At 45.2% G+C, this 26990-nt stretch overlaps 1 protein-coding gene across 1 annotated transcript; it reads right to left on the bottom strand.

Annotated features, from left to right (window-relative positions):
• Positions 1–779: 779 nt before the first annotated feature.
• Positions 780–26982, bottom strand: SDC1 (syndecan 1). The gene is made up of 5 exons (XM_071548295.1): positions 26655–26982; positions 5532–5613; positions 4009–4505; positions 3663–3792; positions 780–3104 (listed from the first exon to the last, which is right to left on the bottom strand). The coding sequence occupies exons 1-5, from the start codon at positions 26709–26711 to the stop codon at positions 2938–2940; spliced, it is 933 nt and encodes a 310-aa protein (XP_071404396.1). The 5' UTR covers positions 26712–26982; the 3' UTR covers positions 780–2937.
• Between the last annotated feature and the right edge of the window lie 8 nt (positions 26983–26990).

Raw genomic sequence — 26990 nt, 5'->3', positions numbered from 1 at the left:
TATAAACTCAAAATACAGTGGCTAGTTTACAGCACAAAACTCGAGCTTCTTACAGTTCAAAGCCTTGCAAAAGAAAGTAATTGTAAAGATGCAGTAAGGCCCACCAACAGACAGCAGCTCTTGACTTCCCTGTTTCATGAAGGACATTTTCCTCTACTTCTGTGTTGCTCCATCTCCTCCCACATAAGCCATAGTGCCTCAGAGTAACTGATGAGTAACAGCAGAATACAAAGGACAAGCCTGCTCTGTTTTCCCTCCTTGGAAGTACAAGCTCCAAACTTGTCTTGGGAAGCAGGTTTCAATAAAAGGACTTGGAGCTGCCACTCCTACAAGTCCTCCCCGCTCTCAAACTCCTGAGAGAGCAGAAGACAGGTAGCAAGAGGAAGCCCTGCAGAAGATTTCAAACTTTTATCACCATTTTGGGGATGGTGACATACTGTACAAGCAAGGAGAGGTCCCAAAACAGAACCAGAATGCAATGTTTCAGGGCTCTAACAGAGAGGTTTCATTCAAGTCTCCACCACAGCCCATTCATCCCACACTGGTGCCTCTGGGTAGAGCACCTCACTGCAACCTGGACACCCAAGGCAGGAGGAGAGGGAAGCAGTGTGTACTCTCACCCCTCAAATGCCGGGCTGAATCTCCTTATCTTTATAAGGAGATATCCTTATCTCCCAAAATTCACACATCAGGAATCCAAATTCCTTAAAGACCTAAGCAGTCTTAAAAACTACTTCTATTTTGTAAAGTATTATACAGATCAATGTTCACTGATCAGACACATTCTTGCCAAAATGCCATTTATTGCAGTATACCTTTACATGGCATACAGATAACCAAATGTTGCATCTTCTGTTAGAACTGGTATTTCATTTGTACCACTTAAATAACACAGAATGTCATGTTTGTTTCACAAACTGTCAGTTAAGACTACCAAAATATACAGTTTTTCCTTTCCCCCTAACAAGGTTCTGAGGTACAACTGAAGTTTACTACTTTATCTTCCTGTGCTTTACAAGAACCTTTTCATAGACAGACCTATCAAACAACATTTCTACATTCCTATACAAAGCAAAGAATTACAGCTGAAATTAACACCATCTGGTCTTTGTATTAACCTATAAAATTCATTCAGTAAAAAAAAAAAAAGAAACAAAAAGAAACAAAAAAACAACCAACCAAAAAAAAAAACACCAATGAAACAAAAAAACCCACAATGGTCATTGCAGCTTTACTTAAAAACAGCGAACTACACATATGCACAAGCTCTCTATGTGCATAAAAAAGAGTTTGGAATCGAGAAATTTTGGGTTCTTTTCTTGGGTTTGCAGAGAAGGCACCAATTTTAGCTGCATAGCAGCTCAGGAGTGTTTTATACTTCATTTAAATTACCCGGGTTTTTAAGTTTGACTGTCAACGTGCAACATTTCTATCAACTGTTGCAATATTCTCAAATATTCTCCCATCATTCCCTCTGGCTCAACAGTACAAATATTTACATTAGTTGTAAACACTCCTCCACCCACCCCATACCTTCTGCACTGAGTGATGAGGAACTGAACTGGCAAGAAGCTAGCCAAAGGCAGAGCAGAAGTAAGGCTTTGTACAGAACACCACACTTGTCTTCTCACTTGGTTTGAGATACTCTGGAGAACTCCAGACCTCAGTGAAGATTCAGTGCCTGGCATCTGACAGCACACTGACCACACACAGCTTCAAGCATCTGGACTTTTCCCAGGAGGTACTTTTGGCCCTTACTAGTCTGACATCCCTGGAGTTGCTTCTCTCCAAAGTGCAGGAACTGCTTCTGAAGAGCCGTTCCAGAGTAACGAGAGTCAAGCACACAAACTGTTGTGTCTATTTCAGGCCATCTACACTCAGTCTTCCCCAGGCTCATTTCAGAGGCTTCTCTACTCCTCAGCTGCAAAGTCATGACATTCTGCTTTCTACCTCCCCCTCCTGTGTGCCAAGGCATTCCGTGCCACAGATGGCAGACCAAGTTGCAAGACAACTGCTATGAACAGTGTGTGGAGAGGCAGGTGCCACAACACGCCATCGGTCATCTGCCAACCACACGGCAGCGTGGGGTAAGATCATTAACAGCACCACAGCCCAGCCTCAATTTGGCACCTAACACAGGGAATGTCTGAGATGAGACTGTTTAGAAGAAATCTACTTCTTACCTAAGCCTTGACAGAGCAAGTGGGTAATGGAGCAGTCCAACACTATTGGTAGAATTAACTCTCTACTTAGTTTTGGGGTTTGTTTTTGGCTGGTGTTTCTACCAACTGCCTGGGAGGTGGTTCTGAGGATGGGATAATGCTCACAAAATATAAGTTATTCTAAACCATGTGACAATAATTTGTTTACCTTGCCCCTCATACCAACTTTCACTAGAAATCAAGTTCATCTTGATGCTTCACAGGCAGTAAGTGCTCCAAATACAGCGGTCATAAAGAGCTAGAGGATTGCAGTGTACCAAATGTCTGCCCAGCCCAGCCACTTGTTACACTCAAAACACATCTATGAGTTAAATAGGAAGGATCCCTGCTATACAGAATTTGAGCACTGATAATTGTTTATTCTTGCTAGCCCTTTCCCTAAATATCAACAGTTCTGTACATACAGTGCTCCCTTGTCTTCTCCCCACCACCTGTCCCAGCAGTTTCTAGATAAACTGAAGTGAGTTTAGGAACTTGCAGTCCCAATTATGCTTTTTTTTGAAAAAAAAAAAAAAAAGTTGTGCAAGAAAGCAGGGAATGTTCAATGACTCCAGATCTACTTTGTAGTTACAAGATTTCCAATGGCAAAGTGGTAAGGGCAAATAACCCAATGATCATATGGCTTAAGTTTAATGCAAAGCACACTAGGAGGTCCACGTGCAGGGAGAGAAGAGTCCAAGAAAGATGGAATAAGAAGTGTCCTGAAGACCAGTGTTTATGCATAGAATTCTTCTTGTTTGTGTGGTTTTTGGTATCCTCCGTTAGACTGTTTTGGTTCATCCAGTGAATAGCTGCCTTCGTCTTTTTTCTTCATTCTGTACAGCATAAATGCAACTAGAAACACTGCAAACACCAAGCCTACTAGTCCTCCAGCAATAACACCTAGAAGGGGAGAAAAAAACAGAAATTTCTTCAGATGCTACACCAGATAATGCTACTATGATTTTAAGTTCCATATTGTTCCTTACTATCCCCGATTAAGTAACTTCCAGAAATTAATTTGTCCTTCTATACCCTCCCAAACACCTCCCTGCCATTACCAAGCACATGCTCATCTACACCAGCCAGTCCCAGGGACACAGATCTCCTGCCAGGCCATGCTGTAAAGCACTCCATGCTCTGATGTTCAACTGTAATAATTTGACCCAGACAGCAAAAGAGCAATTTTACTGTAATTTTTGAGACAAGTGAAGGAATAGACTTAAACATAAAGCTGCAGATAAAGCAGCCACTGCTGGCTGGTATTAGCAGACTAATATTTGCCCTTGTTAGGGTTTTGAGAACACAGAATCATAAATCACCACTCTCATTTCAGAGGTCTAACATTAGAGAGGCTGGCTCCCATGCTCAGAGATGTACTTGCAGAATTGCAGCTTCTACTGCCTGGAGACTCCTACAGGAATCTGCTTTTACCAACTAGAAACTCAGAATATCTGGTACCTCCAAGAACTTCTTTTCTGTCCATAATTCCTGAGGCTCCTGCTGCTTTGGCATTCCTCCCAGAGTCAGCCAGTACTTCTGAGTTCTGGGTGGGGACCAAATCCTCATCTTTAGTCAAGATGAAGTCTCCCTGTAGGGACACAAGAGGCAGGTTATTCATGTTTCTCATCACATCTGTTACTGGAGACTTTCCACAGCTTTGGTTTTTCTCATCTAAAACCCTCCACCAATATAACCTACTAAATCATTGTATTTGACAAGTTACCACCCTTTCCTGCCAAACCAATTTACTACATACTACTAAAGCCATCTCCCTAGGAAGGGTGTCAAAACCATTAGTCCTCACCGGGTCTCCAGACCCATCTTCAGAAACCTCCTCTTGTGTAGGAACAACATCCTTTGGAGCTGTCGTTGTGGGGATGGCAGCAACATCTCCCTCATGATGGACAGTAGAATGGGGCTCAGGGATGTCTTCAGTGTCTGGCACATCAGAGCTAGGGATTTTAGGACTGAGCTCATGGACCACACCTGAGGCTTCTGAAGGAGTTACATGAACCCCTGAAGGAAAGTGGGTAGTGGGACTTCTCCCTGTTGTTGTGACCCCATCACTTGTTGGTTTCCCATCAGGTGAGCCCAGGACAGCTATTCCATCCTTCACAGATACAGCTGGTTTCTCTGTCACTGGATTACTAGTTGTGGAAGGAGACATTGCTTCCTTTTCAGTTCGGCTCTCAGTCCCAGGAAATGATTGTTGAATGTCAAAATCCACTGGTGATGCGGGTACTGAGGAATTAATTGGTTCTCCTGGGATTCTCCAGGTGTGAGACTGGTCAGTCAGGGGACCTGCAAAACAAAAAAAAATTATTATCCTTGGCCAGTTTAGAGACCTATGAATAGTATCGTCAGGACACCAGTCTAAGAAAGATGCCTAGCCTTCATAACCAATTTTCACAATAACAGCAGTTCACTTTGTAATTCCTCATCCTTTTCAGTGGAATAAGGAAGGGACAGACCAACATACTATTCAGCAATACTTTGTTAGTCATCCGCTTCTCCCCAAAGCAAAAGTGCCAGTTTGTTAGCAGTGAGGTTGACAAAGGGGAAGTCTGCTTTCAGTACACTGACTCCTCAGGGTGGTTATCTGATTTCTTTCCCATAAACACTTTTGTTTGATTCAGAGCAGTCACACCTTTAGTCACTAGCACATTTGGCACCAATTTCAGGTCATTTCTGCAAAATTTAATCTAAAATACAAGCTTGTGGCTGGAAGGAAGCAGAAGGATACCATGCTTCAGCTTTTAATAGCTTGCTCTTTTCTAACATCATGTCCTCAACTTCAGCATGGAGCATCAGAGATCTTGCTCGTGTAGCTTAGCAATCACTTTGATAGCCCTTTCCCTCACCCTAAACCCCCTTTATTCTGCTTATTAAAAATTATGGTCCATGGGAACATGCACATGTGGTGACAGATAAAATTTGCACTTGATGTGTGTTGGCAGGGTGGGGTTTACACACCCTCAAATGGTATCTCATACATAGGGCTCATAAAGGCCCTTCTTATGGTCTCTCTTCCCCATGAATAAAGAATCACTCCAGTTTTATAACAGTCTTCACACAACATCTCACATTAGCAATCACATGGAGTCTACTTGCTTCTGCTCCCTTTCAAGTCTTCCACAACTCATTTTCTGCTAATTGTTAGTATCTCAACCAATATAAGACTAATAGATTAGACTCTCTGTTCCCAGCTCTCATATTCATGTGTGTGTGTGTGAGATTCCTTCCTCCACCCCCCTTCATCTGGATGTTCAAGATCTCAATTGCCACATTCTGGAAGGATCAAGAACAGTACAAGTGTTAATAACTCACCTGCACCTGAACCTGAGAATGCATCATCTTCATCACCAGATGAATCAAGATCTTCAGGAGGAAGATTCAGATTTGTAGTTTGCTTTAAAGAGAAGGGGAAAAAGGTGCGTCAGTGATGAGATTAAAGTTATGATGTTCCTTGCACAGAATCCTCTAAGGGCTCCTGGAGGTCACACAAACTTTCTTTGTTCAGATTGTACTTTTTCATCTTCCCTCATTCCAGGCCCCTTCCCCAAAAGAGTAGTTCTGGTTAATCCATTTGGTATTGGAAAGGTCAGTCTTGCTGTCTCCTTTCTCTGCACTACTTCCAGGCTACACTTGCTTTGGGAAAGAAGAAAGCGAGGAATCAATTCGGAGCTGCATCCTGGTAGCAGGAAACGCTCAGCCCTTACACAACATAACCAGCCTATTTCAGGGACTGACTACTCATGTCTTCCCTATACACCAGCCACTTCATCTGCACGTTACTGCATTAATTCCAGGGAGCAGAAAGGAAGGGGAGACAAAGTAATTTGGCTTCTCTCCCTTTTTGAGCCACTCAAACACTGTTCACATATCTGAAACTAGAGCATCTAACTGCAAGTAGAATGAGAGTCCCTTTTCGTAAGTGTGGGCAGTCAAACTAAGTCCAGAGATAGCACCCAGCCTTCCCTGCAGGGGAATACAGCCCTGAGCTGTCTCCACTTACTCTCCAAGGAGTATACTAACCAGCACAGAAGTTCAGTTGCTGAAATAAGAGGCCAAACCCCTGTTCTATGGCACTTGTTTGTCATAGCACAGGATCTCTAAAGAAGACAACAGTATTTTAGTGTTCACTAATTTACTAATTACAGAGTGATTACTTCATGAATCTTGTTGGCCTGTGCTGTATACACTTGCTGTTCCTATCATTGCAACATGTCTGACTCGCAGCTCTTGTCTAGCCCCAGGTTTATTTCTGTAGGGCTACCATTACCAAACCAGTCATTCACTCTTCTCAGATTTCAAACCAAAGCCCTATAAATCACTTCCAAATTTCATCTTTTCCTGCATCCCCTGTTTTCCCAAATTTTGACTTCTATCCCATCCTTGAGATGCCCTTGTCACCCCTTTCCAGCTCTGCCCCATCTGCAAGTTCAGACGTTGCACTGTGTTATCCAAGCTGTAAGATCCCTGTCATCCCAAGGAGTGGGACATCTCATTGTATTACTTAAAAAGAACATTCTTCTCACCTTTGCCCACTAGCCCACTGTATTTCTCAAGCTTGCATTAACACAGTGTCACTTAAAAATGAATATAGCACTCATCTTCATCCTCAGAAGTCAGCCAGCACTAGCATGTACTGTCAAAGCAACCCAGCTCTGCATAGGTCACTATTACCTAACAATGTATGTGTTAATTGGCCTTATCTCCTTTTCATTCTTTTTGAGATACCAGGTTTATGCAGTTTTCTCTTCTAAGCTTAATACCTTATCCATTCCTCACACTTCCATAGAACAAGTAGTTTCCATGGTGGTTAACTAGTTCATTAGATCCAACCTCTCTAAAGACAAGTATCCAAGTTGCCAGCAACCTAATCAGGCCCAAGACCTTACCCCTTCTAGGCAATCATTATAGTTAGAAGATTTTTTTTTAATAACAAAAAAGTAGGAACAAAACCTCTCATACAGACGTTAAACTTTATGGCAATTGCCTTCCCTACTGCAAATAAAACCCTAAAAGATTCTTCCTTAAGCTTCTGCAAATGTATTTCTAAATTGCCCTTCGATCTCTTGCTTAACTGCATGTTATGAGGTAATTTGGATTTTTAGATTTGCCCCTGCTTGTTTGCACTGTGCTTTTGCAGTCTTCCACAGAAAGTAGGTCAGATAAGTACTTCCCTTATGTTTTCCTTCTTGTGTTGAAGGGGAGTGACTCACACAAGCTGATCTCACTACACTTCAAATATTAAAGAGTATAAACTGCTGGTGCATAAAGAATACCCAGGCTTCCCAAACTCTGCTCCCTCACCCTTTCCAGTACATTCAGAAGCTAAGTGAGGCTTCAGAAATTGCACCATTTTTGTTCATGAGGGGTTGGGGACCATTTTTCTCCCTCCCTTGTTGCACTAGCAGTGACAAGCACGATCCCTTGTTCTTCCACTCAGCCTGGTGGAGTGCAACAGGGGGACAAGTTGCAAGGAGGGAGAAGAGGGGTGTGTGTGTGCATTCTCCTCCCAGTGTGAGGACTCTACATTGAAACAGCTGGAAACTAATCTCTCCAGCTTTTTATTGAAGAAAGGGACTGCCAATATAGTTTAAGATGATGTCACAATACACCTTTAGCTGGGATCGAGACTAACTTCTCCCCAAATCTGAATCTTCAGAGGTAGCTCATACAGGATTTCCAAGAACACCTGGACAGCCTGATGGTCTGCAGACCTTAAATTCTCCTGAAAGGATCACAGACTGTCAAAAAATGAAATAATTCTTGATCTTGACTATTGAGCCCGCACCCCTCACCTTTGCAGGGTTAACAGGTGAGGCTTGTTCATGCTTCCTTTCTTGTTATTGAATGTGTCCAGCCACACTACCCTTACACTGCCCCTCACACCTGAGCTCTGAGCCCCTTCCCAGGCTGCTGCATGTTCTGCTTCTCCATAACATTTGTTACGTACTTGTTTGAATCCCAGTTTGATTTCCGTATCTGAGCAGGGATTGCTAAGTCCTCTTCAGAAGAGGAAAGCCCAGTGCAGCCCAGTTAAACCAAAGGAGACCCAGGCTGTTACACTGTAGAGGTGTCCAGGTGCTGCTCAGCACCCACCCTGCAAACACGAACACAGACTCGGACCAGTTCCTGTCCCCTGAGGTTGGCTGCTACACTTAAGAGAATAACAGAAAACACAAATCAGAATTAACAAAGTCTGCTTTCCACAGTTTTATGTGAGAACTTAGTGCAGTTCCACTGTCCTTCTACTTAGCTGTCCTAAAGGGTCTTTTCCCGAGGTAGCATCTCCCCTTGAGCAGGCAGTTTGAGGCTTGGGATCTCAGTGGGACTTTTTTTGTCCCAAATACTCAAGGGACAGTATAGAATTATGCACATGTGGATAGCAGTCAGAATACCCACGCAGTGAAGTAACTTCATGACATCATCTAATTTCATGACATATGAGCATTAAGGAACATTTCCCAATTTAGGGAACTGTATGGTTATATAAAGACTGTATTTTTTGCTCCATAGATTACACATTCAATGGGTATGAAAGCAGTAACCTCTCCTTATGGCACCACAAAATTAAGTACTGCAGAAAGGTCATGCTTCTATCACGATCTGCTGCTGAAGGAGTTCAGACACAGCAAGGGTAACATAAAACACTGTCTCAGGACAGCATCAGAAGGGACTGAACTAATTTGGTTTTGCATCAGGAAGATGGACTGTGCTGTTCAAACAACAACCACCTCATGGTCAAGGCTTTTCCATGACCTTTTACTGCAGCTGAGTTACACCAATGGGAAAGGTTTTGATTAGCCAAGAGGATTAGAGGCACAGAACAAAGGTTGGATCACCAGGTTGTGCTATCATATGAAAGAGCTGAAAATAAATTCCAGCTTAAAAACAAGATTACCAACAATTCTGCATTACTTTAGCTCAAATTTTTATTATCAGATTGGTCAAATGTGGATGTGCTTTCAGAAATTACTTCCATCATCATTACATTTGTTTTTCTGTCCACCAAGACTATTTGTGGACCCTTCACATAGTAATTCATGACAGAGAGGTTGGATGAACACATCTAAGTTCAGGCAGTGGAACCTTTGAAGGATCTAGGTGGTATCTCGTGTATTCTTGTAAAAAAACTTTAAATTCTTACAATGCACATACTACATGTTACTTTTTTACCATTTAACAAGCTCATATGTTTTTGTTGGGGTTTTTTCAGCCATTGAGACAACTGGTTAGAAATACTTGTGCTCCATCCTTTTAATCTGCTGTCACTGAATTCAGTTGCATGTGAGGGGTAAAATTTTTAACACTATTTTTGATATGCATTAACGAGTGGAAGACCCCCTTCCCAAAAGATCAAAGTAGCCTGTTAGGGGAAGCCCTGGGGTGACTTGTAGCTTCTGCTCTTGCTGAGCGCTGTATTGTTGCAGAACAATAGTTATTCAGTTCTGCTGGGACAACCAGAAAGCTGCTTAGTGGCATCTTCAATTTAATCAACAATGAGCCAGGCTTTCACAACTCATTAGCAATATTATTGGCTCCAGAAGTCTGACATACTCCAGACTTTTTTTTTTAAGCGTAATTTTTAACTATTCTTCAGTCACAGCCTCAGTACACAAGTCCTTCTGTGCTTATTCCATCAGCTGACATAGAGCTCCCTTCTGCTGCAGCACAGACCTGAAGTACTCTCTCACGATGGAGGGAAGAGGAGATTTATTACTCGATCTCACCCTGCCCAAACTAGGAACCACATTTATTTAATTTGATATATGCAAAGGGAAACAGCTTTTCTCAAATTGCTCTTTGAGGTAAGCAAAAGCACTGGCTTTGCCACAAGCTGCTACAAGCCCTAAACCAGATTAAAAGTTATTTGTATCCCACTCTTATTAATCCTAGTTAGTGATCAGCAGTGTCAAAAACATTTGAAATCCTCCATTATCTGAATGAAGCTGTTAAATTTGCACAGTTGTTTCTCCTAATAAATCCTTCTCACTCAGCTGAAAAGGAATGAGCTGTAATGAGCTCTCCCACCTAAAACACCTCCTCTTAAGCACACTGCAAGATTATTCCAACTTCATGAGAAGCAAAACCAATGGTTTGGTCTTGTTTAAGAGATATATAAAACCAAGACAAGCATTTGTTCTGTAATTTGGCTACCAAATAGGACACTAGACCATCTAGAAAAATACTTTTACAAGGACGGAACAGCTCTAAAATAAACAGAAAGGTTTGTCTTTCCTATATATTGAAAAGCAGAGCTAGTTCCAATAACAGAAATGCTGTCTGAGGCTGAAGAGCTTCTTACCTCAAAGTAATATTGATATTAGTGTGCATGTGGGGAAGATAAAAACACCCACTGAAGGCAACTTTAGCTTTGTTAGACCTCGATATTCTGCAGTTAAAAGCCCACACACTATTAACTCCAATCCCAGATGTGCATGGTCTGAAGACAATTTAAATGGCTAAGGGGAAAAAAACCACCAAAAAACCAAACACCTTCCCCTCCCCCAAACAAATGAACAAAACAACCAAAAACCAACCAAAAAACCAAACCAAAAAAACCCACCAGCATCCTCAGATATCCCCCTTTTCCTGCAGACATACAGACTGCTAGCATTAAGCTGACCATGCACACCTTCACTTTTAACAGCCATAAATTCTGGAGGAACTGAAACACAACTTATGTTTACATGTGAGTCAGGAGTGAAGCTTGCATGCAAGTCTGCTTCATCAGAAGTCACCAGGCACCATCTCACCTAATTCTCTCCCAGTTGTTACCCCTGCTATTCTGCTGCTCAAAATAAACCCCAGAGCTGCTTTGTGACCCTGCGGGTTAATGAAGTGGTTCTCTTCCTAGAGGAGACAAAGGTGCAGACTGAAAACATGGGCCCAAGGGCAGAAATACAGCTACAAACCAACCCACGAACAGCCTGTGGGTTGGACAGCCTAGATTTAAGCAGTACTTTTATCCCTGGCTAGTGTTCCAGTCAAGGCTGTTTCAAAGCATTACAAACCATCCTCCACTCTCCCACCATGGCATTAGAACTAGATGATCTTGACAGTCCCTTCCAACTTAAACCCTTCAATGAACTATCTGCCCTCCGCATTTCAGACTGTTTTGCTTCCCCATGCCCTCAACAAGTTTCTGATGTGTATCAACCAGCTTCAGCACCCCCACCCTTCCACCCATAATGTGTAACCTGGAGTAAGGATTGCTAGTGACTCACAAGGTGCTCCTTCCGAAGGGAAGTGCAAAGGATGCTCTTTGGCTCAGCAAGGCAAGCACCATTTCAACAGCGAGAAAAGTAAGCCAATTAATCTGGCTGCTAGTCTATCAGACCATTATTAGTATAAAGAAATCTGGAAAATATTGGTTAATTGCATTCTTACTGGCCTTCTCTTGTATTTTTGGCTGGTGACTTGAGAAGGAAACTATCTTTGAGGGAGAGGTCCTAGCTGCAACAGCAGTTGCTTTTGTTTGAAACATGAACTCTCTGATCATCACACAGTAGTTTCCTCTTGGCACTCAGCTCTCAAGGCAGCAAAACACCTTCCAACAGCTACTCAAAACAGAGAGCTCTTAAGATCTATTCCAGTATGGGCAGAATAAAACAGAGTGTGGACTGCCCACTGTCCACTAGGCTTTGATCCTCCTTTTCTGTCAAGCTGCAGAAGCATACCCTGATCCTTTGTACAAGGTGCAGTGGCTGAAGAAGAGCACCAGGCTACTCCATACCCACAGCAATCACAATGTTTCTAGAGGCTCCACACTATTGCCCACCAGAATGACATTTTCGCCTTGCTGTGACAGGGCAACATTTTTAATTAAGTAGGGCTGAAACACAGCAATCAACATGCCAAGAGGAAAAATGATCCAGCCTGTCACCATCAGGTAGAGTTTCACACTCTGCAGTGGGGCCCTTTAACTCCCTCCTCCCATGAGAGCATGTCACTTCATGCTTCCTGGACCATCCCCTGCATATCTGTTTGTGCACTCTCATGAAGAACCAGATCAGAGACCTGCTCTGGCTAAACAAACAAAAACCCCAAACCAAAAACTAAAAAAAAAAAACTTAAAAAAAAAGAAAAAAGAAGAAGAGGATAAAATATCATGCAAAGAATTTTCCAGCAGGACCAGTTTCCCAATCCTTCTCAGTGCATGAATGCACAAGTGTTTGTGTTGGCACAGGGCAGAGCATAGCAGCCAGGGCTGCTTAAGCATTCATAGAGACTCATAGCCTGGATTCTGGGATGCTGACACACATTCCCCTACCCACCATGCATTATGAAAATGCACATCACCAGGCTGCAGGCAACACGCAAATCAGAGGCTGACTCAAAGGGCCACACAGGTTCATACAAAAATAAGCAAGAAGAGGGACTGTAGGGAGAGTTCTCTTCTGAAGTGTTTGCTCACAATGGATAATGCTTGTTTCCAGGTGGGACAACAGTGCTTTGAAATCCTCACTGACCTCCTGTACACAGTAACAAAGGCCAAATAGATGTTTTCTTCAGAATGGGAGCAGTTCTGCTGTTGTCCTTCACCACTCAAACTCCACAGGAGGCACAGTGCAATTGCTGTTTAGTCCTGGACAAAGAGTACATGGAGCATCCTTCAGCAGAGAGGGCTGAGCAAAGCTGGAGTCCAAGAGGTCTATGGACTCCACAGCCAGGGAGCTCATGGCCATGTAACACACGTGGCAGCTGTGACAGCACTGCTGGGAGTGCACAGAGCACCATGTCAGTTCTGACACAGAAGAGCTGAGCTGTCTCACAACTCCCTCTCAGCCAGCTCCACTAGAAGCCTGGTCAGTCCTTCAGCAATAGAGAGAAGCAAGCTACAGCGTGTGCTCCTAGTTTTTCACCTGGATGATCTATCAAACAAGTAAGTTACTACACACTGCTTCTACTCACGCCAACCTGCTCCTTCCAGCCAAGCAATGTAGCCCAGGGCAAAGACTGAATCTCATCGACAGGTCAACACATCCACAGATGTGGCACACAAGCACACAACTTAGTTCTCTATCAGTGGCAGGCTATCACAATATGGCCAAAAGTGGAGTCCCTTTTGTCTCCCACGTTCAAGGCAGTCTGTGCTTTGAAGATGTAGTCTAATGAGAAAGCTCATTTCCCTGCAGCTAATCTCATGAGAAGCAGCCAGTTCAGTTTTATGTTATAAACCACTTTTCTTTAAAGATCCTTCCCTGCAGCTCTTTAACATACTTGATAATTCAGGCATTCATTTCTTGAGCTAGCAAAAGAAAGCCACAGCCTTGTATAAGCTCAAAAGGTTGTGCTAAGTAGGTGCAGTTCAGTGAGGCTGTACAGCTAACAGCTCCAGTTCATCCTGGGGAATTCATTTCAATCTACTTAGCTAACTTGAGAGATGAGCAGTGAGCTCCCTAAGTCAAGACTAGACAAACCTAGCTCATCTCAAAACCTTCTGACTTAGTCACCAGCACTTTTTAGTTCCTAGTACAGCAAAATCAGCAGAGAAAATTCATTTTTTTACAGCAACAGCTTCTTCATCTGCTTGTTTAGAAAGTAACAGACCAGGAATTGCTTGGTTTCAGTACAGCTAGAGGTGGGCCACCCACCCCTGAAACCCTGACAAAGTAAGGCTAAAAGAGGGGCGTATGCTGGAGATGAGAAAATGTTTGTTAAATGGAAACGTATCCAGCAAAGGACTCCAGCAGTCCAAGACTCACTATCCATGGATACTGGTAACTACAACACAGATAAACATGACCCTCATGACAGCAGAAGAAATTAAAAGTGACATAATCTAAGATCCCCACTATCTCTTCCTCCCACATCCATGCAGCCCCTGCTGTAGAGTTCAGGCAGGTGAGGATAAGCAACTCAAACAAAACAGCAGCTATAGCCACTTTAAATTAGAGACTGGACTTTGTAGCATTGCCTCCAACACATATACTGACCTTACATCTTCAACATCCTTAGCCAATTATTCCCAAATAGCTGACCTCTGTTGGATGCAAATGCCTTTCTTTGCCCCATCTCTTAACACCCACTCATCCTGTCTTACAGGATCAACACTGAGGACTGTCATTGGAGTTAAACTTGCTACAGAACCACCAAGAGCTCCTGCCAAGTGCAACAGTGACTTCAGAGTGCCTGGCTGTTCCTGGACAGCATGCATCATCTGGAGAAGGCAGTCTGGTCTCCCCATACAGCTAATAAACCCCCCAGCTCCCAGGGAAGCAGACCAGTTACAGTCCTGAGACTGTTGAATGTAGTTCAAGACTGGGCTTGAGGTAAGAGCTGCAAGTGGCAAGTGTCTCCATTTGTTCCATTTGCTGCTGTCTTCTCCCAGTAGACCTGTTAGCTCAGACTGGTCAGCATGTGGCTGTAAGGCCTTGTGCCAGGATGCTGAAAGGCTCAGCCCTGCACACTCCTCCTGCCGAGGCTATTGCTGCAGAACAGAGCACAAGCCTGCAGCACACCAGTGTCAGGCAGAGGCAGCTCAGGGACTTGGATCCCACAGGAGATCAACTTGCACTTGTCATCATCAGCCACTGAGCTCAGGAAGTCCCAGTTCAGAAATTAGATGTGTCTATAGGAAAGCATTCTATAGGGTGTGTTCTATGGCATCTCAAGCCTTCAAATTAGGCTGGTGGCACACTGTGTATCGCTGATGCCTCGGCAGCACCAGGAAAAGACATGTGCCTCTGGTCCTAGGGAAGCCTGTTTCCTGGAGACAAATGCCACACAACCTGAATTTCTACCCATTTCAAATGAGATCCATGCCACTACCACAAGCAATCCTACCACAAGCTGCACAAGTGCTCTGACCTGAGAAGACATGGTCACAGAAGTCAAAAACCACCTCATCACTATTCTATGCACTATTCTGGGGGCAAAGAAGCTTCTCTGCCTCACCTGAGGAAGGGAAGTCAACATGCAGCCAGGAACAATTATCAGACAAGTAAATGCAAAAATCTTTGGTATCCAGACACGTGGCAAGAAGACCCAGGTTCTTATCTCAATCCTAGGAGTTTCTCTCTCTTCCTCCTTGAACTCCAGCAATGCAAAATATGCCAGGGAGCCAGGAGACAAAGCTCTAAAATCTTCTTGAAGGATCACAGAAGGAATTTCACTCCTTTAGTGATACATACCTGTTTCTAATTTAAGTAAATTGCTTGCAGTGCTACCCTAAGTTAGTGAAATCCAAGTTTCAAATAAAAATCCCTAGTGTATCAGCCTAAGAGGTCGTACTTAGGACAGTACTTCTGGTTCCCAGATACTGGGATGCTGCTTAAACCTCGGCAGAAGGATGAACTCACAACCCTGGAGTACTAAAGGTCTCAGCTAAGGCCATTGGTAAACTAAAATGACACTACTTAAACCTACAAACATTTGGCCTTACAACAACAAAAGAGCTGACAAGGTGTTACCATTATTTACATAGAGTTAAAGTGGAACTGTCCAGACTTGATGTTTTACAAGAGGATATATCCTATAGCAACTGGATATATCCTATAGCAACTGGATATGCACAAGATAAGAAAAATTACTTTCTATTTCCTGACACTCCCATGACAGAAACACTCATCATCTGCAAGGCCTGCTGCTATCAAGCTCTGCTTCAGCTTCCCAGCTGATCTGCTCACAGTTGACCTTACAAAACATACATCAAGTCCTTCATATAGTGACAACAGGCTAAGACTCAACAATCCAAGACAAGGCCTTCTTGATTGCTTTTGTAAATTCCACATTTTCGTCAGAGAAGTCTCCAATGCTTGTGAAATTGATTTTGCTAACAATGTGTATCTTTTATACACACATCCCAGGCTTGTGTTCCCTTGAAATTCTGTATTTCATTATGTCACATTCAAACTTCTCAGTTACAGCACCACCATCAGCCCTTTCAGGCAAACCCCCCACTGATCAAGGAACTGGAAGCACCCAGAAAGCTGCCTGGCTTGAACAGATACCATCTCAGTCTCCATCTCACATATGCACACCACATGGCAGGACCAGTAACATCCCACAGCCTGATCCCTTGGTGCTGTTACCTGCCAGCCTGCTACAGAAGACCTTGACTATTTGCAAGGGAGCTACAGAAGCAAGTGAGACTTGGGCAGCAAAATCAGCCAAGACCCAGCATTCAGCAGCTCCCTTCTGATTCAGCCATGCTCTCTGTAGCTAAGCTCTAAACAGCTCTTGGGACCTCTGTTCTAGCACAGCAAGACTCACACCAGTCAGCCACCCGTCTGTCAGGAAGGAACTTGAAAGTCTTAGTCAACAGCTGGTGGCTGGACTCCCAGAGACCACTCAAACAGCTTTAAATTTTTGGTTTCACCCAATACAAAGCAGTTCCTGTGCTTTGGCAAGTCTTACACTACTACATATCAGACTTGGTGATCCTTGTGGGTCCCTTTCAACTCAGGATCTTCTATGATTCTACATGTATTTTTGTATTTGCTTCTATGGCTCACCATTTCCAGTTTCAAGTAAAGCAGCATGGATGTGATGCAATCAAGTTTCTCCCTACATTACGAGGCATGCTGTCACATCTGCTTTATCCACAGGATCTTACAGTGTTGACTAAGCCTAGATTGTTTATACTGCAGAAGTCATCCCTACTAACAGATGCGCTTACACCAGCATGACTAAGGCATTCACAAAAGGACTGAAGCAACTCCACCATATGCAGGAGCCACATCTCGGGTCAGGAATACCCTATTCACCTATCCCAAGTGTCTTCTCAAAGAAGCACTTCCAGGATTACCCCCTTCTTTCACACAGTCCTAGCAGCTCCTGAAGAAAAGCTGTATGCAAATGTTTTGGATGCTACTAGTCTTGGAATAAGCAGCAGTAGGTCAGATGGTCTTTGGGAACAGGTTGGGCCACATTTCATTGAATTACTCTAAGCTAGAACATAGTTCAGACTGCATGAACTCCCTTTGAGAAATACACCTGCTCTTAACCACTGGAGCACACAGCAAGTGATCTACCCATGTGAAATAGTGAAAATCAATCTTGCAGTACCTCCTCCTAAGACATTAATGGTCTCTGTGTTCAGGTTTACAAAAGCATTGGTAATCCTGCACATACTACAAAGTCCTGACAGCAGTTGCTTACTGATAGCAGTTGTCCCATTTACCGTTAAATTATGCAACACCTCAGTGAGATTATGGAAGCTGACTTGTGTCCTTCCATGCTGAGTCATGAGGGTGTTGGGAGTATCATTTCAACACCAAAGCATCAAATGAAATCCTCCCACCAGAGAGTCTTAAAAAACCTGCTGCTGCAATTGTGCTCCAGTCACCTATTGTTCCACTTCTTCATGAATATTAGGTATTTCTTGACGAAACACCTACTGCATTAAACTAACTCTGACATAGTCATCCAGATACACTGTTTCATACCACACCTGTACAGCAGAGCCCTGAATAAGGGACTGCTCTAAGGGCAAGATAACTCAGATCTTCCCTTTGATCCAGGCTGTTATCCAAGTCTCACTGTAACAGGTATGAGCCTCAGCTACCTTCTACCTTAATTTCTGGGTATACAGCTTGTTCATCCATCTTCCCTATGGGCTTGTTTCAGAGCAGTCACCAAATGAGTTAGGCAGGTTTGAGTTTAGTGGGAGATGCTACCATATTTGTGCAGTGTAGATGCTCTCATGCCTCATATGGGCAACTGTTCAGACAAGTTATGATTTGGACATATTTGTTTTTTACACATCTATAGTGTGAAGAGACAAGAGGCATCATTAATGGCACCTCTGACAGACTGTTAAGACAAGTAAGTAAAACAGTACTAAAATTGCAGGGCAATGTGAAGTGCTTTACTACCAAATCACTCCTAGCACGTCCCTTAGCTCTGACCAGTTTCTGTCAAGGAGTACCTTCAGGATAGCTAGATGCTATGTAACAACAGCTCAAACTTCTGATACTGCTCAAACATTACTAAGTTAAAGGTATTTCATATATGAATAAACTTCTGGGTCTACTCACTAACTACCAATTCTAGCAAGCACAATATCCCTCTAAATAAAGTAGAGGATAAAAATCAGAAGGACCACCTTACAGATCAAGTCTAAAAGTGCAGGATGAATCACGGGCATGTACCAGCACCATCACTATCACAATGAATGCTTCGTCGTCCCAGGTGTATAATATTTTCCTCACAATCCTCAGCTGATGGATTACACTGGATTTCTCATACGAATGTAGTTGCTTATCTCTCTGAAGCATTCAAAACAGGTTCAGTTTTCAACAAGAGAGTTGAGATCTCCTCTTACAAACTTTCACTTTCTTTTACTGGATACTGCAGTTTTCACAACTTCATAATATCCTGGGCCTGCTGCCAGAGACCCACTGGCTACATCCATACTAGTAAATTAAATAACATCAGAGAATGTCCCTGGGCACTGCAACACAATCTACACCATTAAATTATTAGAATGATTTCTGGCACAGTTTTGAGCCTTGCCAACTAGTATGCCCCCAAATAACACACAGGAAGGTTCCCAGCAGGCAGTCTGATGTGCAGGGGGGAGTGTTACAGAATAGGCCAGAAAATTAGATTTCCTTTACAACTGGGACTCCAGCACTTCATCTGGTCACAGGACATCTTGTGTCCACTGTGTTTTACTCTACTGGGATTGCGTGGCAGGATTTTGTCAGCAGGGGGACTGCAGTGGTGGCTTCTCTAAGAACTGCGAGAACTTTCCCCATGTCTGACAGAGCCAATCCCAGTCAGCTCCAAGGTGGACTCACTGCTGACCAAGGCCAAGCCCATCAGTAATGGTGCTATATGCCTCTGGGATAACAGAGTTAAGAAGGGGAAAGAAGTTATTGCACAGGAGCAATTGCACCCACAGAAGAGCAGAGTGAGAATACGTGAGAAACTCTGCAGACAGCAAGATCAGTGCAGAAGGAGGGACAGGAGGTGCTCCATATGCTGGAGGTAAGATTGCCCTGCAGCCTGGGTGCAGGCCATCGTAAAGTGGCTGTACCCCTGCAGCCCATGGAGGTTAACAAGGGTGGAGAGATCCACCTGCAGCCAGTAGAGCCCACACTGGAGCAGGTGGATGCCTGAAGGAAGCTGTGAACCTGTGAGAAGCCCCCACCGGAGCAGGCTCCTGGCAGGGACCCATGGCCCTTAGAGAAGCCCATACTGGAGCAGTTTTGCTGGCAGGATTATGACCCCATGGGGGACCCACACTGGAGCAGCCTGTTCCTTCCATGGGAGAAATCCACACTGGAACAGTTAATGAAGAATCACAGCCCATGGAAAACACTCATGTTGAGAAGTATGTAGAAGACAATCTCCTGTGGGAGGGATCCCACACTGGAACAGAGGAAGAGTATGGGGAGTCCTCCCTTGAAGAGGAAGTAGCAGCTCAGACAACATGTGATGAACTGATAGTAATCTCCATCCCCTTGTGCCACTGGGGAGAAAAGTTAGAGAACTGGAATAAAGTTAAGCCCAAGGAGAGAGGAGCAGGAAGGAAAGGCGTTTTTAAAATTTGGGTTTACTTCTCATTATCCTGCTCTGATTTGATTGAATTTATTACCAGTTAATATCCCCAAGTTGAGTCTGTTTTGCCCATGACAGTCACTGGTGAGTGACTGTCATCTCGACTCAGGAGCCTTCTGCTATATTTTCTCTCCCCTGCCCAGCTGAGGAGGGCAGTGACAGGGCAGCTTTGGTGGGCACCTGGCATCCAGCCAGGGTCAACCCACCACATCTACTTACTAGAATCAGTTTAAAAAGGTTTAGTGAGTCTTTTTAACCCCTTTTGGCTGCATGCTAGGTGGGGGGAGGGCATATGAGCATTTAGCACTTTTCAGCTACTAGAGTAATAACTTCTAATTATTCATAATCACATCTTCCAACTTCTGGAGAAAGGAGCTCACCGGCGTTTCACAGCTCAGTGCAACTACAGATGCAGACTGAGGAACTTTTTGCAGGTTAAACATGCTTCAGAGCAGAGCTGATGCTGCTGGAGGATTAAGCCAGCAGCTTTTCTCTTCGAGGACATGAGTCAGTTGATGTGAACACATGATAGCACAGCACTCCTTTGCCACTGCCCAGACATGCCAGAGTCAGCCTCTTTTGTTAGGTGCTTTGTTCACCGATGGGAAAGCAGTCACGATCTAGATGGTTCCTCCATTAGGACAGAAAAAGATTTAGAAGTCAAAGCTGTCTAGCTGCAGGCTGTAGGCAAGTTTCGATGCAAGCCTCACTAGCACTTTTCCACTGCATGTAGGTGCCACTTACACGTTGTTCAGTCAGTGAGGTGGACAAACCTCATTTATCCGTCAAATCTGCCAGTGTGAGAGTCTCTATTACAGTTTCATAAGGACAGACCACAGCAGGAGAGTGAAAAATTCACATAAACCAGTGTTTGTGTTAGATACGAATTCAAGCAAGCTTTGTGATTCCTTTAATTTGGGCTTTTACTCCTCTTACCCCTCAACATCTTGACTGAAGAAAGCCTGGGCTCTATCCCCAAAGAACCCTATTAGTTGGTCAATGGGATAACCGCTTATCCCTTCTGCAGAGATGCTTTTACCAGAGACTGATGTTTTGGTAGATTGACAGGCTGCTCTGAGCTCCTGTGGCTGCGCAGAGCACAGGCATCAGCTCTCCCTCATCACCATCCTGGCATCAGGGCACACACTCTCCAAATTCTGCTCTAAGCTGGATAACAAATAGCACATGACAGGTATAGATACATCTCTATATAAATATATACATAACTATATTTGTATTTTCCACTCTACTGGTCTCAAAGCATACAATAAGGCAGCATATGATCCTGTTCTGGGACAGAAGAGAGCCAGGTAGGCTCGTCCTACAGTGCTGTAGCTGCCAGCCCTGATCACCAGGGAACATACAAAGGCTCCATACCAGCACAGCCATAGGAGCACCACTGCTATGACATGGAGCTTCACAAGAGCTCTCATCTGGAACTCGTTACATTAATCACTGTTTGCTCTCCAGAAGGCAGACTGGCTCCACTCACCCCTGCCTACCTCTGGCTTCAATCTACAGTCTGCTCTTCCAGTAATTCCTAGATGCAAGGGGGTGGACCAGAGCTGCTGACTGGATCCGATCAGGATGTGTACAGCCACCAGCATTAGAAACTAATTAGCAAGAGCTTTCCTGTGTACCGCACAGGACAGTCATGGTCTGCAGTGCTGCCCAGGAAGCATTCAGCATGCTCCCCTTCCAACTGGAATGGAGTTCAAGTTTCCTTACATTTAAGAGGCAATAAGCTCCTCATCACGTGGCAGAAACAGACAAAGAGCAACCTCCATTCTCCAGCTACATCTTGTGTGCACTCAGGAGATGGAGTCAGAGCAGTCTGAGAAGCTGTTGCATGAACTGGCTCTACTTTACAAAAGGCTGGCTCACAGGAGTGTGTACCTGGGACTGCCTACAGCCAAAAATTAAGACTGTCAGCTTTTGTTTCCATGACTGGTAATCAAAACATTGGCATTACTGCACAGACAGTGCACAAAAGTTACAGAGTAGAGCATGACAACAACACAGAGCCTCAATGAAAGGCAAGTTACCCATGAGTACTTTAAGCTGATTGGCAGGCAGTTCCCTATCTGTTATATCCATGCCTTTGATTTAGTCAGGAGTCATTCTGCAACAGCAATCCTGAAGGCCTTTCAGTTATTAGAAAAGCCTGAACACTAAGAGGAAAAATGAGTGGACATGAAAGGGAACCATGTTGCAAAAAGAAGGGCTAGGAAGAAGATGGTTCTGACAGAAAGCACAGCAGCAAGACAGAACTGAAGCAGCAGGAGTTATTTAACTGATCAATACATCCAGAGGAGTTTCAAACTAGAAGCCTGACAGCGAAATCCATGACTTACACCACCTCTGTGACTCAGCTGTAACTGCAACTCCACTGACTCAACAGGAAGTTCTATTGCCAGCTCCATCCAAACCCCACTAACACACTGGTTCCCATCCAGCAAAGCAAGCCTCACTGGTGAGACTGGTCTCAGCAGTGAGATACAAACATTACAGTCAAGTGTGGCAAGGAGCCCAAGCTAACAGACTCCACTGGATCCATGCCGGTTCCACAAGACCCAGAACATTGACTGCAGCCAAGCACTGCTTGAGAAATGGAGAGGTTGGGAAACCACCATATTAGCAGATGTTGCCTCACAAGAGCTGCTTGTAGGAGGTCCCAATGTTATCTCACCTTGAGGTGAGGCTTCACAGTGCAGTAACTCTTCCACTGGCATCTCCTCAGTAGAAAGTGCACTATCCCGGGTTTCTAGCCCAGCCAGATAAGGCTCATTTCTGCAACACACCAGTAGCCAGTAGAGCAGCAGTTCAAATGAAGTAGCTTGTCAGCTCTAACTCAGAGACCTGTTAACAAAGCTGACACTCAGCACTCCAAAGGAGACACCACATGCTTTCAGCTGTTAAGAGCATCTTCTCAGCTCAGAAGTAAACATACAAGAAACACCAGAAGTACTCAGCACTGTTGGTCAAAACAACTTTCACATTTTAAGTTCGCTGCCTGTATCAAAGTCTAGGGAGTAACAAAGGCTCCTTACTTCTAATCCACAAATAAATAGTGCCTCCTCAAAAGCTCACAACCATCCCTCCAAAATACATCCACTTATGTTTCAGTTTATATATATTCTGCTTGCTTCAGAACACCAAGAGAAGACCCAACTATACTCCCTAATTTCTTCCACAACCTTTAGCAGTGCAGGACTACAGTACTGTTTGGAGGCACTGTTCCAGTTGCACTAGAACAGGAAAGAGCTGCTGTTCTAGCTGAAAGCTGATGTTTCCCACTGCTTTGCTAGTTCTCTTGGCACAAACAGCACCTGTCCAGTCTGTTTATGGAGAGTTACAATAAAACTTTCACAAATAATAAGTCTGTCACTATGAACTACATTTCCCTTGGATAAAGGCACTACAGTAAATGTGTCTATGCTCCCTTTACAGGCAACACAAGATCTAGTCAATAAAGGCCTGACAAAGCAACTCACCTTGGAATTGACATGCAGGGGCTGGTCAGATAACCGGTCTCTATGGCTCCACTGATTACATCGCCATGACTCTAATGAGGGCTTAAACACCCAGCACACACAGACAACTACATTTAAGTGCCTTAACATCAGCTGAACGCTGTCCTGAGGGAGTAGTGCCATTTGCACTAAGCGGGTGCATCAATCTCCAGCTGTCCTGGAGTGCTGTATTAGACGTCTCTTTTTATTATCTCAGAGCTATTAAGATGAAAAATAACCAATGCTGCAGCACTGCAATTTTGTAACTGACAACCTCCTCAGGAAAGGGCTCTTCTCTCTGTCAAAAAGGTCTCTCCTCCCTGTGGAAGGCCCGACTAAAATCCCAGCTTCCCAGATACCAGAAACAAGGGTGGAATGTCCCTCTCAGAGACACTAGTATGATTCTTGGGTACAGGAATCACTTCAAACAAGGTTAGGACCAAGTGCTAGTATATAGGCCACCTGGAGATATCTAAGCAATAGCAATGCAAAGCACATACTTAAAATGGATCAATTTTGCTGCTAAAACAGCAGCCTACATTTCAGGTTTGTGCACTAGCTTAATTTTAGAAGGCTTACAGCTTTCTTGCGCTTGCTGTGACTTGTCTCAGGTTGTTAAGAAAGAATTACTTGGTTCCCAGAAGTTTCAGAGTGCTTCCATTAAAAATATTAGCTCTTCTCAGCACCTGAAACCGAGAGAAATCCAGAACAAAGACTACAAACTTGCACTAGAGCCCACTTACAGGTAAAACCCCAGCTTATTTGTTGCTGTTCTAATCAGAGCTGACCAGATAAACAGTCACCATTTCGCTGTGAGGTAGCCAACAGCAAGTGAATGCTCAGATGAAGAAGCTCTGTTTGTAGTGCTTGATAAATATTGTGATGCTTCTCTGTATATATATATCATAGAAGAAAGTGTTTCCTCCTTATCCACTGCCTACATCTTTAATAAGCAAGCTGGACTACTTAATTTCTTCTAATTAGTTTATATTCAGATAGAAATGACATCACCCTTTGAAAAAGGTTTGGCCTGCTTTGCCAAGCTTGTGTCAATCACCAGCATACACCTATACCAGACAAAACAATCAAAATCCTGTTTCCCCTGATAATACAGCCTGAATTGTCCACTGCCCTCCTGCAGCAGGATGTGCTTCTTGGCTTTGTGGCAGGGTTATTTTGAGAGAATAACTAAGTTAACCTATTAAAATGTTTCGGCTTCTCATTTCAAGGAAATCCATGCCCCCTTTGTAACTGAGGGTAATTAGTCTCCTAAACTGTGTTTTAAGCAACAAAGTATTACCTTGAAGAAGACTAGGAACCTCCCCAGTCATTCCTGAAGGTAAGAGCACTCATGAAGAAAACTACTGTTGTTTGGCCACTTTCTTGTTCCTGTTTATTATTTCTATGACAATATGACTGGATGAGTCAAGTCATGCAGCAAGAACCAAGGGCCAAGACGTGTGTCAGCAGCACTGGCAACCTTCCCAACAATCAGACCCCCAAGAACCCAACACAACCATGGCAGTGCCCATAGCACTGCAGTGTGGCAGATTCAAAGGATTGTGTAAGATTACTCTGGTTTTCAGCCACTTGATGCAAAAACATAATTATTCCAGATGGGTGGGAAAGGCAGTTCAGTCCATGTCACTGACATTTTGACATGGGGGAAAAAAAAGCCATGTGATCACAAGAAAGGAAAAAAACTCAGTGCTGAGTCACCATGGAGAGCCCCAAGGACTTCAGCTCCTCCATGTGCTCACTCTGGAAACCCCTTGATTTCCAGTGTCACCCAGGCACGAGTGTCTCTTATGCACAGAAAAACTCCAAACAAGCATTCACTTCATGTCCCTATCATTCTTAGTAAGGAGTATTTATCACAGAGGGATTTCATCCAAATGCACTACAAGACTGTAATTTAACTGCAGTTTTCCCCACTTTATTCAGAAGCTGTGAGCAGAGCCTTCTCCCCATGGAACAGTACTGACTGTGCTCACATGTTTGTCATTTTTAGCCATGTCATAACGACTCATTGCCATGTGGGCCAGTAGGGTATGTGTCCATAGCTACACGTAGGGTTCACAGACAGAACAGTACAGCGAAACTGGAGGTATTTTGAGCAGCTCAGATATCACAGTGCATTTTGTTCTGCCAGTCTGACTGCTGCTGCAGTTCATCCCTAGACAAGTTTCAAATCAATTGCTTCATCTGAGAAAGAAAAGAAAAAAACCCGCCAGTTTTGACTCTGATGTCCCTGTCTGCTCACACACTGCCTCATGCTCCACTTCTTCCTTCTATCCCATCCAAAGCAGAAGACCACAACCGATGCATACTCAGGTCTGGTGGGGGCCATACATGGGAAGCAAGGAGCTACCTCGGGAGAAAGGGATGCGACTGTGACTTGGTACCTTCAAGGGGCGGCCAGAAGGCCTCCTGCCCCGCACCCGCTAACCCCACACGGGGGTCAGTGGGGCCCATATCCCCAGCACAGACCTGGAGCACCGAGCACAGCACCAGCAGGGCTGCGGTGCCAGGTTTCCGAGGAAAGCCGCTCGCAGGCGAGGCGGCAGCGGGAGCAGAGCCGTCCATCCCCTGTCCGTGGATGACACCTGGCGGCTGCTGCTGCGGGACCAGCGGTCCCCAGGGCTCAAGGCTTGCCCGGCCCCGAGAGCTGCTCCCGGGACACCGGAGCTAGGACAGTCTAGGCCTCGCTGCCGCAGGGTTACGGCGCTCCGGGGAGCGGGACTGGCTCCGAGCCGGGCACCGGGGCAGCCGTGAACGAGCCGGGCACCGGGGTTTTTGTTTCAGCGGGCAGAAATAAAGGGTCCGGGCACACCCTCAGCTGGGCTGGGGATCCGGGGCACAAAGGCGGCCGGGAGCCGCCGACCCCGCACTCCCCGGGGCTGTGCTGGGGCACGGCAGGAGGGAGCGGTCCCGCTTCCGGAGCCACCGCCGAGCCACAAAGGGCCACATGCCAGCGCGCACCGGGACTTGCCGCCTCTGCGGCGCAACACGCCGGAGGGACGGCGGGAGCATCCCACCCACCCCCGGCCCTCCACGGGCGCCCCGAGAGGTCCCTGGTCCCGGCGGGACGAGCCGGACAGAGCCGGCCGCCCGCCCCGCGGCGCCCCGGGGCGGAGCCGCCGGCAGGTCGGGAGCCGCCGCGGCAGGTCTGGTTTGAATTAAGGCTGCCGGGGCAGCCGGGCTGGAGCCCGCCGCCAGCACAAAGGCCACCGCAGCCCTCCGTGCCGGGATGGGTTGGGCACCGCTCCGCTCCCCTGCGGGAACCCGCGGGAAGGGGGAAAGCCGGGCGGCCACCCCAGCCCAGCCCAGCCCGCCCCGGCTCCCCCTGCCCCGCCGCCCCGGCCCCGCACGCCGCCCGGGCCCCGCCGCCCCACGTGCTCCGCTCCGCTCGGCTCACCGGGACAGCAGCCTGGAAGCAAAGGGCTACCAGCCACACGGACACCACGTTTATCATCCTTCCTCTTCGCCGGGCCTCGGGAGCGCGCAGATTGCCCCTGCTTCCCGCCGTCTCCGCCGCCACTCTTGCCCCGCTCCCTTTAGGATTGTTTTAAGTAGCTCTGGGTTTGCTTGCTTTCCTCTTTTGGGTTGGTTTGTTGTTGGGTTTTGGTTTTGGGATTTTTTTTCCCCCTTCGCACGCCACCGAACCGGCCTTGCAGCAGCGTTCTGCGACGGCGAAGAGTTGAACTCTGTCTTTTAATGAACCCACTGCAACAACCTTCACCTTACGGCCACC

Source organism: Pithys albifrons, chromosome 2 (assembly GCF_047495875.1).
Source record: "Pithys albifrons albifrons isolate INPA30051 chromosome 2, PitAlb_v1, whole genome shotgun sequence".
In the NCBI taxonomy this organism is placed as follows: Eukaryota; Metazoa; Chordata; class Aves; order Passeriformes; family Thamnophilidae; genus Pithys; species Pithys albifrons.
The sequence above is the reverse complement of the archived record's forward strand: the minus strand, read 5'-3'. Positions and strand labels throughout refer to the sequence as shown.

Bases quoted from the DNA above. Each gene is read 5' to 3' on its own strand.
- SDC1 (XM_071548295.1), bottom strand. From the start codon at position 26,711: ATGATAAACGTGGTGTCCGTGTGGCTGGTAGCCCTTTGCTTCCAGGCT. The intron at 5,614-26,654 runs GTGAGCCGAGCG...TTCTCTTTAAAG, and splicing joins GCTTCCAGGCTGCTGTCCCG to CAAACTACAAATCTGAATCT. The intron at 4,506-5,531 runs GTGAGTTATTAA...TTTGTTTTGCAG, and splicing joins ATTCTCAGGTTCAGGTGCAG to GTCCCCTGACTGACCAGTCT.